The 17,586-nt window shown below is 38.7% G+C and overlaps 1 protein-coding gene across 4 annotated transcripts in view; it reads right to left on the bottom strand.

The window, feature by feature from the left end:
• Window positions 1-17,586, bottom strand: part of WAC (WW domain containing adaptor with coiled-coil) — a 44,899-nt gene that overhangs the window by 12,672 nt on the left and 14,641 nt on the right. For all 4 annotated transcript variants that reach the window (XM_082193789.1, XM_082193790.1, XM_082193791.1 and 1 more), the window contains exons 4-8: window positions 5,357-5,463; window positions 4,498-4,613; window positions 4,309-4,421; window positions 2,305-2,622; window positions 791-1,036 (exon numbers count right to left, since the gene is read on the bottom strand). In XM_082193789.1, the coding sequence (XP_082049915.1) occupies window positions 791-1,036; window positions 2,305-2,622; window positions 4,309-4,421; window positions 4,498-4,613; window positions 5,357-5,463 (900 nt within the window). The remainder of the gene's footprint in view (window positions 1-790; window positions 1,037-2,304; window positions 2,623-4,308; window positions 4,422-4,497; window positions 4,614-5,356; window positions 5,464-17,586) is intronic.

Here is a 17,586-nt window from a genome sequence, read left to right as displayed (position 1 = left end):
AAGTGAGAAAAAATTCTCTCTATCCACTTTCTCCAGTCTACACATTTTTATTCTCCTCTATCATGACTTCCTCTACTTTCCATTTCCCCAAAACTAAAAAGTCCTGAATATCCCGTTTTCCAGATCTATCTTTTGAGCTGCAGTGACCAGAATTGTACACATTATTCCTGTAAGTGCAGCAGCAATTGTAGGAATCTGCAGGGATCTGCAGTAGTGCAATCCTGTGTGTGTTCTACTAAGATGTATGCCACGCTGGGTTCAATGGTTAAGTTCAGCACTGCAGTTTAAAATGCACTGTACTAAAATCAAATTTAAGATGTTAATCAACTTTCACTGGCTGAAATGCAAGTAGTTCCATTTGTTGCCCCCACTTTCCCCTAAGCTCAATGCAAATAGTACATTGAAAATAATTTCCAATTCATTAATACAGCCAGTCTTGGCTTCATGCAAGATAAAAGGCAGAAAAACATGGAGGTTCCCAACCCCATTTGTCATGTTACACGGATACGGTGGCAGGCATTTATAGCAGGGAATCACCAGCTGGATTCTCCCCTACTCCCTCATATTTTTCCAAGTCAGTCTCTATGTCTCTAATTCATCCCTGTAAATCTTTCCTTCCTGCCCATCACCTTAGTAAATGTTCGCTTGGACACATATTTGCAAAGTGCACGATACAGTCATTGCATTAAACTAAGACTTTAAATCTACCTTATGTAGAAGTGTAACTTCTAGATATGTAATCACTCTGTTCAATACAGTATTAGGACAAACTATTAAAAATCTGTCTTACCTTCATTTATTTTGGATATATCTACACTTGAATTGTTAAGCTGCAATGTGGCTTGAAGAGCAGGTAGTAACTGTCGAAGGAGATTTGGGTCCTGAAGTAATGGAGGAATTGGGGATTGTGAGACAGGTGAAACAGGAACTGTTGAAGCCGATGAAGTTGGTGCAGAAGCTGGATTCAGCCCAGAAGCAGATGATGTGGAAGGAGTTGTGCACGAGTGGGATAGAGACTTGTCCATTGACATAGATTCTGAAGAAACAGAGATATTTATGTTTCTTCCCATCATGACCCATATTCTTTCACATACTCTAAATACAGTAATAAATCAAACTTGCCAAAATTATACAAAATTTTGTGGCTGGTTTTAAATTTCTCCCATTATATAGGGTTTTGTTTTTTTAAAAAAAAAATGCATTACAGAACACTTGAATTTCCAAAGTGGTTAATGAGATAAAAACAATGCTACAAAGTAAAAGCAAAGGGTGATATTTGTGGCAGCCCACTCATGCAACAGCCATTCTACTTCTCAGCACATAGCAAATTCAATGGGTGTGTTGTGCTTGTGAAAGATGTCGTGCACACCCTAGGGCATCTGCTAAACTTTGTGCACTGTCAGGAAAAAATATCTATCAAACTCTCAAACATCCTGTGCTCAAACTATTAATATTTAACATAAAAATCTAATAATGCCTGTAGACAGTGTAACTGATACAGTTCCTGAATTTAGACCCAAAGCCTGTTTCGAATGTCTTTATATCACTCCCGAAAGGGCAAAGCACCACCAATGTTACCTGCAGAAGTGAAACTTACTGGATTTGGTGGCACCTGCAAAACCTTAATGTATGGGTTTGTACAGTATTGTAAGCATACATAATTTGGATGGTATCAGCAAGGAACAGGACACACATTTGTCAAACAGGTTCAAAATTAGAGTTTATTTGGTCAGGTGTCCTGATGTTGGAGAATATCAGAGACATTCAGAATACACAAATGAAATTATGTACATACAGGTGGAGGGGGGAAGGGCCTAGACAAAAATCTCTCATTCTCCCCCATTATTGGACACCTGCTGCTGGATCAGACCTTGTGCTTACACAAGAGCACCAATCATATACATCCCACAGTATTCTAAAGTTTCAATGCCAGGTGTCAAGATCTCTTAACACAGTGGCTTCAGAGAGGCTGTGTAGGAATACTAATCACACAAATATGTCAAACAAGCTAGTTATACCACTTATGCTTTCCTGAAAAGGCTTGAAGCAATTTGATGTTTAAGCATACTTTTCAGATATAAGAAAATGAGTAAATCACTGAAAATGTCATGTCAAAAAAAATAAAAATAGCAACACATGTCATTAGGTGACAACCAAATATATGAGCTGGAGCTCTAGGTTTAAAATTCATGGTTAATGTAAACCTCAACTCCTCGGCATAGGGCAAGCAGGCTACAGCTCTAAAGGTTGTGTATTCTATAGTCATCTGACGTAACAACATGGAGAAGCCAAAAACGTTTTTACCTGACAAACTTTTTCTCTCTGTTTTCTGTGAAGGGATGGAAGAGGTGGGTGTAGGCAGTTTTGATAAGGAAGATGCTCCATTTGCATCAAACGATTTCTTTGGCTGGTGGTCAGACTGTAGAGAAAATGGACTAGGTGGAACAGAACTTGGGGTAGTAGATGGGTGAACCACTGTTTTGATGGGATGCTGTACTGGGGTCGAACTACTGTGAGTCTCTGTTCTTGGCAGTCTGTAGTCTCTGTCGTTGTGTCTGCTTGTCTGAGACAAAATATTCTGTGGGAGCATATTAGCGGCATCACTGGAATGCTTCTCTTCCACTTTTGTTTATCATTCACAATGTTGCAATGAGAAACGGAAAAGACCAAATTAGAGCTCCAATACTGACCAAGTAAATATATCTGCATTTACTGAACTTTAATCCTATTCTAGCTCCAATTGTGAAGAATGAACATTATTTCATAAAATACTCAATGCTGTGATGTACTTATCAAATTTAACTTTTCTAATATTCATATTATATCTACAAATGCCGCACTACAAAGGTTTGAGTGCTTCAGTACCAAATTCCATTATTTGTTGTTGTTGCTGTTGTTAAATTTATTAGCAGTAGGTCCCAGGGAGGGTTACAACAATATAAAATTAAAAACAGTTAAAACAGTTCCAATCACAGGAATTGAGTGGGCCAAAAACACACTTCTTAGGTGTTAAAGGCACCGCCAAAACGGAAACAGCCAGCAACAAGAAACAAAGACCAGTAGTAAAGAATTAAACAGAAGTAAAACACTGAGCATAGAATAGCAAAAGATATTTAGCAAGGAGACAAAGGTTGTTGTTTTTACCTCAGTGGAGGACAAATAAAAGGACAGAAACCAAACAGTAAAAAAATGGACAGACACCAAACAGTAACAAAGACAGGAAAAAGTATCCTACAACTAAAGAAGAGGAAGATTACTAAGTAACAAAGAATAACAAAGAAAGGAGTTAAAGAGGACTCTGCTGACTAACAGCCAACAAAATAGTGAGAGCTCTGTCCTAGGCAGGAGGAAAAAACTGAGAAGCAGTCTATCTCACACAATTATGTGCTCCTGCCTGAGTCTTTTGCAAGAGGAACAGCCCAATCTGAACAATTCATAATAAATTTAAAAAGTTAAAACAGATTCCAATTACAGGAAACGCACATCTCAGGTGTCAAAAGGCTAGGGTAATGAGATGTATCTTCAACATTTGCAAAAAGCTACATAGTGAAGAAACCAAATGCAACTGTGGGGAGGAAAGAGGGGCTGCCACAAAGATTGCCCTCTACCAGGACCCCCTCATCTTCTGAGGGAGGTGGAACTACCAGTTCTGGGGACAAGCTGCTAAAATATTATTGAGAAGCAATGACATTACTGCCTTCAAGGGTTATAGGGAGCTAAACACACTTGCATCTCGTATTCCAGCATGAAATAATAAAAACTAATGACACATCTCTAAATTAATTACGCCAAGGCTGAAAACTCAGAAGCATTTGTATTCAAACCTACACAACATTGAAGTTGTAAAGGGACGTAGGAGAATATTTTTAATATAAGAACGAAAGGTTTAATCTTCAGTATGCTTTAATACTGACATTACAATTGTGCTTGAAATTCATGAGAAAGGTGGAATGTGCAATATTTATAACAATTCCTAAACTGACCCATTTTTGAAATTAATAAATACACAAAGCAACCTTGATTCTCAACCGAAACAGAGAACTTTAGACATGCTGGTGAACTTGTCATTGAAGAAAAGGGGGAAAGCACCAGTTTATGGTGCTTTGTGCAAGGACTGTGAGTACAATTCATGCTCATAAAATAAATCACAGGAACCATTTCAGTGTCTATGCAAGAATCAGGCACAAGTACATCAAGAAAACACATATAAAGTCTAGCATATCTGTAAAATTTGTTTTGATGTGAAATTACTGACAAAGCATAGAAAATGGATAGGCAGGTTTTTTTATTGTATTAAAACATACATACTTCCACTAGCAAACCCACTAGCAGCAGTTGCCTGCATCACCTCTCTCCTGTAATCTCTGTCTTTTGGGAAACTGTTGACAGATATTTTGCTTGCTTCTTTTTGTCTCTGCTCTCTGGAGAGGAAAAAGCAAACAGTTAAATCATATCAAGTGTACAACACTGCATTTCACCTATTATATTAGTACTTACCTTTCAAGCCATTCTTTTGGTTTTTCCCACTGGGAAACTTCTGTTCGGCAGTTATAGTAGTACTTTTTGCCAGAAGAACTAATGTGCTCAGACCAGTCATCTGCAGAATCATAGGACTTGGGGAAGGGAGGGCAAAAGTGATGGAATCAGCTTAATATATTATACACACACAAAAACACCACCCCTCTTTCCAGTTTGTCCTTTAACATATACTTTAATTTAGTAAGAGGAACCCTTGTCTTCATAGAGATTTAAGGTCAGTGCAGACAATGCCAACTAGACTTCCAGCACTGGATCATGTTTTTGTGCATGCCTTCCCACCTGCCTTGGTTTAAGTCTGATCATAATTACTTCTAGCTCAATCTGAGGACAATCCAAATTCCGTTTCCAAACTGGGTTGTATCAATGTTGTGAAAAGGAATCTGGGATTGTCCAAATTTCTTTAAATTGGAATTGAACATTCAATCAGACAAACCAAGGGACAGAATGCACAATCCCACAGTCTACTCCCTAAACACACGCCAATGTTACATCTGCAACGGGTATAAATATTTCCAACAGTACACCTATATCTTCCTTCATGGCTCTTAGAAATGTTCTATTTGCCAGAGTTTTTAAACCTACTGCCATACCAGACTTGAAGAAACAATGGGTTCAAAACAATATGCAAGAGAATAGCTTTCTGAAATATGTATTTATCACTCAATTTACATGCTATGAACTCAAATACTGAATGTGGAACACAGTCTGACCAGTCTTGCTCTAATAATTTGCATTAATTGAAAATTAGCCAGAGAAAGCACTGTCTGTGGGTTAAATAAAGTAAAACAAAGTTGCATAATTCACCGTAGATACTTACTGCATCTGATGTTTTACTTGGATTATTGCTAGGATTAGAAGAGTGTGAATTTGAGCTATGAAGAGCACTATGGTTATGAGAATTTTCTTGTGGAGAGTAACTGGTCCCTAAAAAAATAAAATTAAAGGTTTATATTAATTTTCAGATACAAGTAAAAATGCTTACTATATCATGTAGCAGATGACAGACCAATATAAAATTATAATCCTGATATGTATTGATTTGAAGTGTTTCCTGTTCCCTTAAAAATTATGCATGGCTCTGTTAGCTCAGCTAAATAGGATTAGCCTGTAAAGTTGCTATATAACCAATGAAAAGAAAGGATTTTACCTAAATATGACTCAAACTTCTACAAAACACAAAGAGAAACTTATTGTTCAACCTATATCTATATTAAGGCATTTAAAATCCATTTAAGTCTGTTTTTCATACATAATAATATCTGAGACTACCTATTTACAGAGATTTCAAAGTAGGGCATTTTCACATGATCCAGAGTGCTGAAGTATATACATCATTATCCAAAAAACCCGCAATTACTATAAAAGTAGGAAATGTGCATTTTCCTCACTCAAAATGGGAGCACCTAATTCAAAAGTAATCCTAGTACCACATTGACAGCTAAATTACAACAATCCATGAAATACTACTAGGCAACTTATTTGCACAAAAATCCTTCCAAATGAGAAAATACTATGTGTACTTCAAAATGGCCAGGCCATTTCTATTCTGAAAGCTAAAAGTTAGCATAAATGTAGGTCAACACATTCACCACTAGAACAATCTAAAATCGGAGCATTATAAAATCTGGGAGTCAAATGTAGAATATTAAGTATGCCTTAAAGACCACCACTGCAATATAAGTTCAAAGACACACTCACAAATGCTGGGCTGTGAGAATTAGGGTGGATAAAAATGGTGTGTGTTGCTTTTTAAGTATATATACGAAGGGTGGTATTCAGTTGTGTATCTGCCAACGTTACAGACTTCTGCTTGAACAACACAATTTTCCTTTTGTCTCTTCCCTCTGCAGCTAACCCTTGACACTATGCCTTGTTCAAAACTCTGGAGCAGGTGGGTGGGGGACTGCAGGCAGACAGAAGAGGAAGGGGTAGTCAGATTGCAGATGCCAACTCACATTGTGTTGGATTTCAGCCAACGTTTCTTTTAAATAAGTTAATATTAAATATCTAGATATAAGCACTACAGTTAATCTCTAAGCCAAATCAAGACCCTCTATCAGATACATTTGAGCCAAAGGACTTTTATGCAAAAGAGCCAATTTGATCATTTCTCACGTATGAATACTTAGGATTTTATTCAATTTAGTGCTAAGTAGTTTCATCAGCACAAAGCTGTCTGCTTGCACAGAAGAACTCTCCCCCTTCTCGTACACCCCTTTAAATCTGTTCTAGATTTTCCCCAACCCCCCAGAACAGATTCAGGGAAATGGTGGGGTGGTGGGGTGTGCATAGAGGGGGATGGGCAAAGTTTCATTGTGCTAGTGACAATTCTTATGCTGATGGAGAAGTTGGTAGAATACTGCCCTTACACTGTACCAGCTCAACATAACCACCATCACCTTGTGAATATAAACTGCTCTAGTCTGCCAGTAATTATCAGTCACTGGAATTTCATTTTTGGTTGCTACTTTGCAACCAAAGGGTTGCAAAGCCAAGGCAAAGTGAAATATAAAGGAGCATAACTGGAAAGAAAATAAAAATAAAAATAATCTGATGTACTTAATCAATTGTCATGGCTGCCAGTCATAGGAGAGACTTGTACAGCAATATTTTGAACTATATAGGGGTTGTTGCTGTTTTTTATAAAAAAAACAAAGTCTGTAAGATGTATAACATGAAATAAATAGATGAAAGGCCTGGTTGTAAGAAAATACCGTATCTTCTCGTGTATAAGATGCCCCCATGTATAAGACAACCCCTATTTTTTTGAACCCAAAATTAAGAAATCAATATTTTAACTTCAAACAGAGCAACTTCGCTTTTTTAATTAAATATTCAAAGCACCAATATATTTACTGCATCCAAACTTGTTGAGCTTTTTTAAGGAGATCGACGGTCTTATACACAAATACAGTAACTATTGTTAGTTGTAAAATAAAACACCATTGTTTTAATAAATATTTGCCGTTATCAGTGGGAACTCCAACTTTTTCTCTTGCTGATTTAAATCATTATTTAATTTACATCAATTCACCCTGGTAGAATTCAAGCACTTATCTCTAGATTTGAATCAAGACTTGGATTTGGGAAACCTCTGCTCATATTAGCAAAATGGAAGTTTCATTTGCTAGCATATAAAGATGACAAGGTGTCACGCACTCACTGAATCAAAAAGATATCAAATTTGCTCTTGACATGAAAAGTTCAAGTTTGATACATACTTTTAACAAACATTTTATGAATATATTTATAAATAAATATATAATAGGAATGTGAAGCTCTAGGGGTGGGGAAGAAGAAAAACAGGGCAATTCCACCCTGTAATTTAATTCTGGGTTTCTCAAAGCAGTTTATATTGACCTCCTGGGGTAAATGGGACGATGCAGGATGTGAATAAAGACCATGGGGTTGTAAAGGGCTATAAGAACATAACAACCTGCTGGATCAGGGAAATGATCCATGTAGTCCAGCATCCTGTTCTCACAGTGGCCAAGCAGATGCTTGTGGGAAGCATGCAAGCAGGACCTGAGTCTAACAGCACTCTCAGGGGGGTAACGTAAGTTTACATAGCACAGAGCAAAAAAACAGAAACTATGAAGCTCAGAAATAAAGGGCATGCACAGAATGGCATGGTTTCATCGTTCTTTTCACTTGTTCTATTTCCTTTTCTTACATTTGCTATTCCTAGTAATAGTGATGGGTAACTAATAAAAGTTGTATATATACTGTTATTCCTTTAGTTTATTTCCTTTACATTCCTAGTAATTGAGGTGTGGGTTGATGGCAACTTTAAAAGTTCAACAAGGAGACAATGAACTCAGAAGTTCAGAAACCCTGATTTAAATCAATGTAAGAAACGCTCCACTAGACAAAACAGGAGAAAAAGAGGCAACAGCCCAGAAGCTCTTCAACAGGAAAGTCTTTCTACAGGAAGCTTGCCTATTAACAGGTTCACGCCACCAGTCTCTACTTTTGCTAACATACAACATATGGATTTAAGAAGCTCACAATACTAAGATGAAGTAATCAAGGCATGAAGACCCAGAAAACAGGCTGGACACTGTGAATTCCAGATTTCATTTACCAAGCACATTCCTTAATATTGAGGAAAATATTAAGAGAATACCAATTGCTATCTGATAAGGTACAATAGAAAACACTCTGTGCTCTTTGCAAGCAACAAACATAATCCCCGCCCCCCTTGGTGTACACACCTGATACAGTCAAGCCCATTTGCTAACAGGAGTGGGTTTTCTCATTCCTTCTTAGGATTTCAGCATAATATATAATTAAAAGGTGTATTGCACATACAATACAGAGAATTAAGCCCTATACCAAGCTATGATTTCACGGTTTTAAAATTGAATTTAAAATTGTTCGAACTCACCCTGGAACCTGATGATGAAGGGCAGGTAATAAATTGAATTATTATTATTGTTATTATTATTCCAGGAGTTCCTTTAGCCAGGGAACTGAAACTCTGGTAAAAAGAGAGGTGATTATGCCACTGAAATGGATAAGACAGAAGCCTCATGAAAGTTGGGATAAAAACAAGCTCATCTTTAATTTTTACTTAGCAAGGTAACTGCAAGGCTGTTCTTTAGGGAAACCCTTCAAACTCCTCAATAATTCACAATGTAAATTTATTCATTCACTCATTTTGGACTGCAGCTATTCAGAAGAGCAAACTGGGACTCTATCTTGCTACACTTAAAAAATGCTTCCAAATATAAATATCACAGAGGCATTAAAAGAAACCTTACATCCTCATGAAAACCCATGAGGCAATTCAAATTTGACTGGAGCTCTCTAGAGGAACCAATGGGTTCTTTTGCTGTTGCATTTGGAAACATCCCACTGGCTTTTGAGGCCCTGGAGGATAGACAGTCATTGCTCTAATAATACGGATCCTAAAACTCTAGTGCCTTCATTTAAAAAAAGCAAGCAAGAAACTCTTCATCTAGAAGACTATACAATCTTTCTGCCCAAAGTGTTCTTAACCCTGTCTGTTCTGATAGGGAAAACATCTAACACTCTCCATAGCAACTGAAGGGGAACGAGGTGGCACAGTTATCCTCTAGTGCAGAGGTTTTCAACCTTTTTGAGTCCACGGCTCCTTTGACCAACTATATTCTTTCTGCGGCACCCCTGTGGGGCTCAAGTGCCCAGTTATGTCACCCCTTGCCTGCAGAGCTAGCAGCCTCTCACCCTTTTTAGAACACCCTCCCTTGTAGAGTATTCCCTCAGCCTCTGCTCCTCTTCCCTCTCCTCGGGAGTCCTCCGGGCAGCTGCTGCTACTGTCCCTGGTCTCTGCCCCAAAGAAAGACGTCTCCTCACATTGCCCCACAGGGGCCTGGGACTTGTCTGTCCACTTGCTTGCTTACTCCTGACAACCAGCACCCCTGGCCAGCCCCCAAGGCACCGTTTGCCTGGGGAGCTTGTAGTCAGAGCTGCTGCAACAAACAGCTGTGCAAGCCTTTGGAAGGCAGAGATGCGAGAGCACAAGGGGGGGGGACAGGCTAGTGTTGGCCGTGGCACCCCTGACCATCATTCAAGGCACCCCAGGGTGCCACGGCACACTGGTTGAAAATCGTTGCTCTAGTGTGAGAAAGTTTGAGGGAACCCTTTATAATCTCTCAAGACAGCAGGAAAACACCAGATAGCACCAATCTCACATTGTCTATGCTACAGAACTCAGTTGTCTCACTCTTTGATCTAGATCATGGGTAGGCAAACTAAGGCCCAGGGGCCAGATTCAGCCCAATCGCCTTCTAAATCCGCCCTGGGAACAGTCCAGGAACCAGCATGCTGAAAAAGGTTGCTGACCCCTGAAATTTTAGGTTTGCAAAGTGAAAAGGGTGGGGGTCTTATGCATCACACCAGATTGATTGATTGATTGATTGATTGATTGATGCAATGTCACCCAAACCCTGATTAACACCCATTTCATCCAGCTATTGGGTTCTGGGTAAAAGGATTAACAATAGCCATCAAGGCAGGAACAATGGCTGGTCTAGAACAGAAATCTTATTTGCATATACCACTGGACACACCTTCTGTAAAGGTGCAGACATAGTTTCTGGAACAGAAATAACTCCTCTTTTAAGCTTTATTTTAGGAAGCCAAACACCTCCATGATGTAGATGCAACAGGCTTCACACCTAAGACTGAGAACCAGGAGTGTCATAGCCTTACAAAATGAGAGTATGCAATATTTTACCTGAAAACTGCCTATTTCTTTCTTTATTCGAAACCATCAACTTCCAGCATTTCTAATGTTGTACTGAGCTGCAAAGCCCCCTGATTGTCTAGCAGCAAACTGTCCAGTATTGGACATACTGGAAAAATTATGCATTTGCAAGACTAGGACAAAATAGCAATGCCTAAGAAGCAATCGAATTCCAGGAAAAGCATTTTAAAGCAGCAAACCATAGATTAAGATCCATTATGAAGTAGAAGCTCTACTGCTACTCAAAATATAAGTGCGGTTTGCATAAAATGCTAAACCATGGTTCAGCATTATATGCATGAACCTCCACCAACCAAGGGTAAACGATCAGGTCAATGGACTTCTCTGCTCCTTCTGCAGGGTCAGGAAGTCTTCTGCAGAACTTAGTTTCACTTTCAAAGAATCTTGGCTTTAGATCAAGTATGAGCTAAGCACCACAGTTTACATCAAATAGTATGTCCTCTATCCGAGAATTTCAGGGCAGGCTACACCGATCTTGTAATAAAGCCAACAATGAACCGGGAGTTGATAAAATAAATAATCTGAACATAAAATTAACAGTCAATACAAATTAATCAGTGAGATTAACAATTACTAAAGCTTAAGCAAATAACCAAGTTTAACCTGGTGCCGAAATGAAAACAAGACTAATGCCAGTCAAATAAGTGAAGCAGATGTTCTACAAGCAGGGTGCCACAAGAGAAGGCTCTCTCCCACATCACACTATGTGCAACACACAAAGATGGGATGCTAACAAGGGTCAGAAGCTCTCCATCAATGCTTCCAGGGTGCTTCTTCAGGTATAAAGGCCCCAAGTCATTTATGGTTTTGTAGCTCATTGCCAGAACACTGGTAATCACTGTTAGCTGAAAACCACAATCCTCAATTCATATGTAACACAAAACCAAATTTCTTTGAAAGTGAATCAAAACTTAACAGAAGACCTACCTTCCAGCTATATGAAAGAACGAGAAGAACAAGCAAGCCCAAGCTATGGTTTAATACCACATACATAAGCTGTGATTTATTAGCTACAAAGCAGCATGTTCAAATAGGAAAAGGAAATTGTTCCTCTTTGTACACTGAAATATATTTCAAGCAAACCTCTTTCTGGTTCTGTATTATCTTTAATCTGCACGCACAGTATTCAAATTCTTGTTAGAAAATAAATCCAGTATCACTCCCCTATCACAGCCTTAGCTGCAAGAGATTTATTGGTGCTAATAAAATGGATAAGGACTACTATCATATATAATAATTAAGCTCAATGTCTGTATTATGCTTTTGTGGCCTTAAAAGGTACAACAGTATTAATTCTAACCAATGTGAATGGTTGGATGAGGGAGGAAGTGATGTTTTACAATACTATCACATCTTAAACTATGTAAAGCAGACGTGGAGAACCTTTGACCCTTAAGATGTTGTGAAACTACAATTCCCATCAACTCCAACCCCTGGACATGCTTGTTGTGGCAGATGGGGGTTGGAGTCCAACATTTGGAGGGCTACAGATTAGCCACCCCTGGTGTAAAGAGCAACTGGATCTTTTAGAAGAAGCGTTTGGATTTGATATCCCGCTTTATCACTACCCGAAGGAGTCTCAAAGCGGCTAACATTCTCCTTTCCCTTCCTCCCCCACAACAAACACTCTGTGAGGTGAGTGGGGCTGAGAGACTTCAGAGAAGTGTGACTAGCCCAAGGTCACCCAGCAGCTGCATGTGGAGGAGCAGAGACACGAACCCGGTTCACCAGATTACGAGACTACCGCTCTTAACCACTACACCACACTGGCTCTCTCTTTTAGAGTTTAGACTTCCCAAATAGCATCAAACTTCATCACTAACAACTCAAATAACTAATGTTGAAAACATTTTGCTTAATTTTAACTTTCAACCACAGATGCTATACAGCGGTACCTCCGGGTACGAATTTAATTCATTCCAGAGGTCTGTTGTTAACCTGAAACTGTTCTTAACATGATGCGAACTTTCGCTAATGGAGCCTCCCGCTGCCACCGCACGACTTCTGCTCGCATCCTGGGGCAAAGTTCACAACCAGGAGAATCTACTTCCGCGTTAGCGGAGCTCGTTACCCAAAGCATTCATAAGGCGGATGGTAGGTAACCCAAGGTTCCACTGTAATAAAATATCAGTCATTTAAAGTGCAATATTTCTTTTTCTTTCAACAGTAAAGATCTGAATAAAGGCTTCTTTAAAATGGTTAAATGTATTCTGAAGCATCTTCATATGAAGACACGATGCACAGCAGAACACCGTGCATAAGTAATCCCAATTGCGGAACACATAAATGATAAAACCTGGAAAATCATTAAAAATAGTACAGAAGTAAAAAGGTAAATGTGCCTGCTTTTGTAAAGAAGCTATATAAAGGGTTTTATGAAACATAGCAACCACTAGATAAAAGTCTAGAGAGCACAACGTTGTATTAACTAGCTTTGTTCCCACTGATGCCAAGAAAAAGACACAAGAATTAGTAGAAGCTTTTGGTGAGGCTTCTAGGCCAGAATCAAGTCAGGTGTTCAAGCCACAGACTACCAGTTTTTCTTTATTATTTGTAAGCATGTCTAAACGGACTGGTATTTTTAAAATGTTACGGTATCGTGTTCAAAAACAGAAGTTACAAAAATGAATTTCAGGTAGGTAGCTCTTATATTTCTTCTCCAATAATTACTGGAAATGCTGAATATTAAACCTGCTAATTGCTAAACAACATTACAACACACTTACTGAAGCAGTTGCTGAGCTGAGTCATCAAAACAAAAACACTACAGAAGCACTATCATTTCTCAACTCTGCTGCATTAACTGAATACAAGTCAACCATATTTGCTTGCATCTTATTTTCTGTGTTCCTACACAACTTTCATCACATACTTACAGCGGTATTTTTTAATCAAATAAGTTAATTAGTCTTGTAATCACCAATATAAAGAACCCAGTTATATGACAGGCCTATCAAATAATCAATTCAATCTCAGTGTAGTGCAAAGGGCTTCACAAGACCCAACGATCAGCAGACTATCGAGTCTTGTGAAGTCTTGCAAAGCTCTCCTCCAGACCAGACAATCAGCAAGCACCTCTGATCAGCAGTGCCTTCAAATCTCATTTTGGTTGAGCCAGACTGTTACTTGCTGCACATCTGATTTGATTGCTGATTCATTGTATTTCTATGCCACTTTCCATTCAAATGAATCCCAAAGCGGCTTAGAAACAGTAAGTAACAGTAACATCCCAATTACAGCATAAATTATATAATTAACAAATCATCAGTAAAACAATTGCAATCTGTATTATATTTATATTATATTATTTAGCAAACCAGCAACCAAAAAAATAAGCAAAACATCAGAATTACAGCATAAGTCATATTATATGTTTAACAAATCAATAAGACATTTATAATTGATAAAACATTAACAAAACTGAAAAAATAAGCGAATGAACATACCTCACGTAGCTTATGTTTTCTAATTTTGAATGCCTATCACATGTAAACTACAATTTTGCATTATTTTAGTAAATAGTGTTTGTATTGCAAGCATACATTTCCTAAGATGTGACATCAGGTACAGGGCAAATAGGCATGGCTTGGCCAAAATGGCATTGCAGGTAAAACAGAAAAACCTGGTAGGCCTAATGAAGCCCATAGGCCAGAGGTTCCCTACCCCTGCATTAAGTTATCCAAACTTCTAATTTTATTTTTTACCACCTTATGTAGTATCCAGAAATGCTTTTATGCTATAAATACAGTGGTACCTCTGGATGCGAACGGGATCCGTTCCGGAGCCCCGTTCGCATCCTGAAGCGAACGCAACCCGCATCTGCGCATTCGTGGGTCGCAATTCGCCACTTCCACGCATGACGTCATTTTGAGCGTCTGTGCATGTGCAAGCCGCGAAACCCGGAAGAAATACATTCCATTATTTCTGGGTCACCACGGAGCGTAACCTGAAAACGTTCAACCTGAAGCATATTTAACCCAAGGTATGACTGTAAAACAAATGCTCTCTATTGAAAGAATGAGAGCAGCATCTTGAGTTCTCTCAAAGTAAGCCAATGCCAAGAACTAGGAGAAAGAACAAAAGCATCCTCTCTAAAAGTTTTATAGCCAACTTGCACCCTGCATGGCATTTAACTTCCACAATCACAGCTTTACACACTTGGTGGCTGGCCAGTTAATGTTGCACATATTAAATTCATAAATGTGCGGACAGTTTAAAAGCTCTCCACCTTGCATGGAGGGCAAAGGCCTGCTCAGACCGCCAGCTTCAGAAAGGTAGGGATGCTTGGGTGGGGGCAGATTCAGGGTTATTTCAGCTTTACATGCCATACATAGAAAGTAACTCGCACAGAAGTTGTGAGTCAACTGTATATTAGTAATCCAAACCTAAAACAAAGCACTTATTTTATTACTTAGCTTAATAAGCATCCCCTACAGATGATCACAGCAGTTCTGTCACTGTTGCACAAGTAAACTTTCTCTTGGTAGAAAAATAGTGAAAGGATACCACTATGTTTTATCAGTGGCCGTAAAGACACCATTTACAGGGCTCAAAATTTGCATTGCTCTGGAAATGTGGGAGCCATAGTAGCACTATGTTTTCCTGTACTGCTGAGTTTTACAAAAATGCATGAACCATAAATGTCACCTCACCCCGTGAATGCTAACCCAGTTTCCCAAGAGTAGACACCAACATGGAAAGAGGGCACAGCAAGAGCTCTTAACACTATTCTATACCGAGGGGGTGGGGAGGGAGAATATAGCTCCTCCACTACCTTAGGAGTGAGAGGAGAGAGACTTTCTGCAGGCAATGGATCTTCCATCTGCCTTGCCCCACCCTCCAGCCCTGGAAGTCCATGACTTTTGAGAGCAAAAGAAGCAGCTGGGAAAAGAGGAGTTCAGGGATATTTTTAAAAAATAATTTTGTAAGTTGTGTGTCCTTGTTTCTCAATTTGATCATTTTACACCATTTTGTATGTTTTGTTGTATTTTATGCATTGTGATTCGCTGTTATTTTTTAATGATTATAGATTAGTAATTCTTTATTGTAATCGGTAGGTGTAAACTGTTTAATTATTATGTGCTGATGTTTAATTTTACTGTTTACTATTGGATTCCTGAATATTGCTTTATTTTATATAAACTGATTATTTTAAAGTTACTGTCACTTTTTATATTGGATTAGATTGTTACTATTCATGTTTGATGTTTTATTATTATGTGTGTTGGAAGCTGCCTACAGTGGCTGGGACAACCCAGCCAGATGGGCGGGGTATATATGCATGTATGTATGTATGTATGCATACATGTATGCATAATTAAATAATTGTAATGCTTCTCTTCAGGATGGAGATACTCCACCTAAACAGTTGTTTAGAAAACACAGTATATTTCTCACAGCAGCATGGGCTTGTTCTTCCCTCTGGCTGTGTACATACATGCTTATAAGAAGTGCAGGGTAAAGATTAAGGTTGGGAGGAACTTCAACAGAGAACAGGCAAGGAAACAAAAAGATTCCCCTGAATTATATATAAGAGTTATGCTTGGTACATGTACCCTTGGTAAAGCAAAGGCTACAAATTTTTGCCAAGCATCTTCTAGATAAAGGTAAGAAATACAAGAATGGAAGAATGCAAGTGGCCCAGTTTCTTTCCCAAGCAGTACTACATCTAGTCAAGTAGAAAAATAAGTGACATTTTAGTATTATGCTACCACTTCCTACTTTCAACCATCTTACTCTGTACCAAGTTCTGCCTCACATGCATCTGCTGAAGCATTTCACCTTATCAGAACCCAGTAACATAACTTCCAATTCATGAATGGGATGATTTCACCAACTTCTTAATACTGGTCCCATGGCTCACTGATAAATGTACAAGGCAGGAAAACATTCTCAGAATGCTTATTATTTATATTACTGAACCATGCACACAAGGCTGCTTAAGCATAACACAGAGATAAAATATTCACTGGCAGCCACAATAAATTATAGCAAAACCACAGTAGAGCATTTAAAAATAGCAGCAAAACACTAGATAAAGTCAGAATCTTACAAAAACTTGCTTAAAATAATCTTCACTGCCCACTGAAAGGGGTGTGGTGAGGCTTTTTGCCAACACCACATTTTCCTGGGTCCTCATATAACCTATTTCAGACAGCAGCAGAACCAAAAGAAATCTATGAAGTGGTGTTAAAGTCCCAAGCAGGTTCATATGGAGGAATGTGATTCCCAATAGTTGGTCCCACATTATTTAGGGATTTTTAAAAGATCAAAGTAAGCACCTTAAATTGAACCTGAAAGCAATATAAACAAGCACTCTGTCAGGATCTGGGCAGCCACATTGTGAACCAACAGTAGCTTTCAGACTGTACTCAATGGCAGCTCCATGTAGAGTGCATTGTAATAATAATTCAACAGGGTGCTGACAAGAGCATGAATGATTGACACTAGGTCTAATTTCTCCTGGAAATGACACAGTCTGCATTCAAGACAGAATCACTCGTGGTCATTGCCTGCTCCTTAGCATCCAGCACATATCTGAGCCTAAGAGAACTCCTAAACTTCAAACGTGATGCTTCAGTGGGACTGCAAGCACCTCCAGAACAGACAGAATACCTAATCCATGATTATTTCATCTTGTCCAGATTGTCAGTTTGTTTACCCTCATCTAGGCCAAAACAGCTGCCTGTCTACAATTCAGTATTTCCATTGCTGCCCTGAGATTAGAAAGCATCTTCCATCTGTTTCATGTAGATGTTAAAACATGGAAGACATGCTGAAATACCATCCCACAGGCC

Source organism: Podarcis vaucheri (genome assembly GCF_965113315.1).
Source record: "Podarcis vaucheri genome assembly, chromosome: 12".
Lineage (NCBI taxonomy): Eukaryota > Metazoa > Chordata > Lepidosauria > Squamata > Lacertidae > Podarcis > Podarcis vaucheri.
Note: the sequence above shows the minus strand (reverse complement) of the source record. Positions and strands in the feature narration are given on the sequence as shown.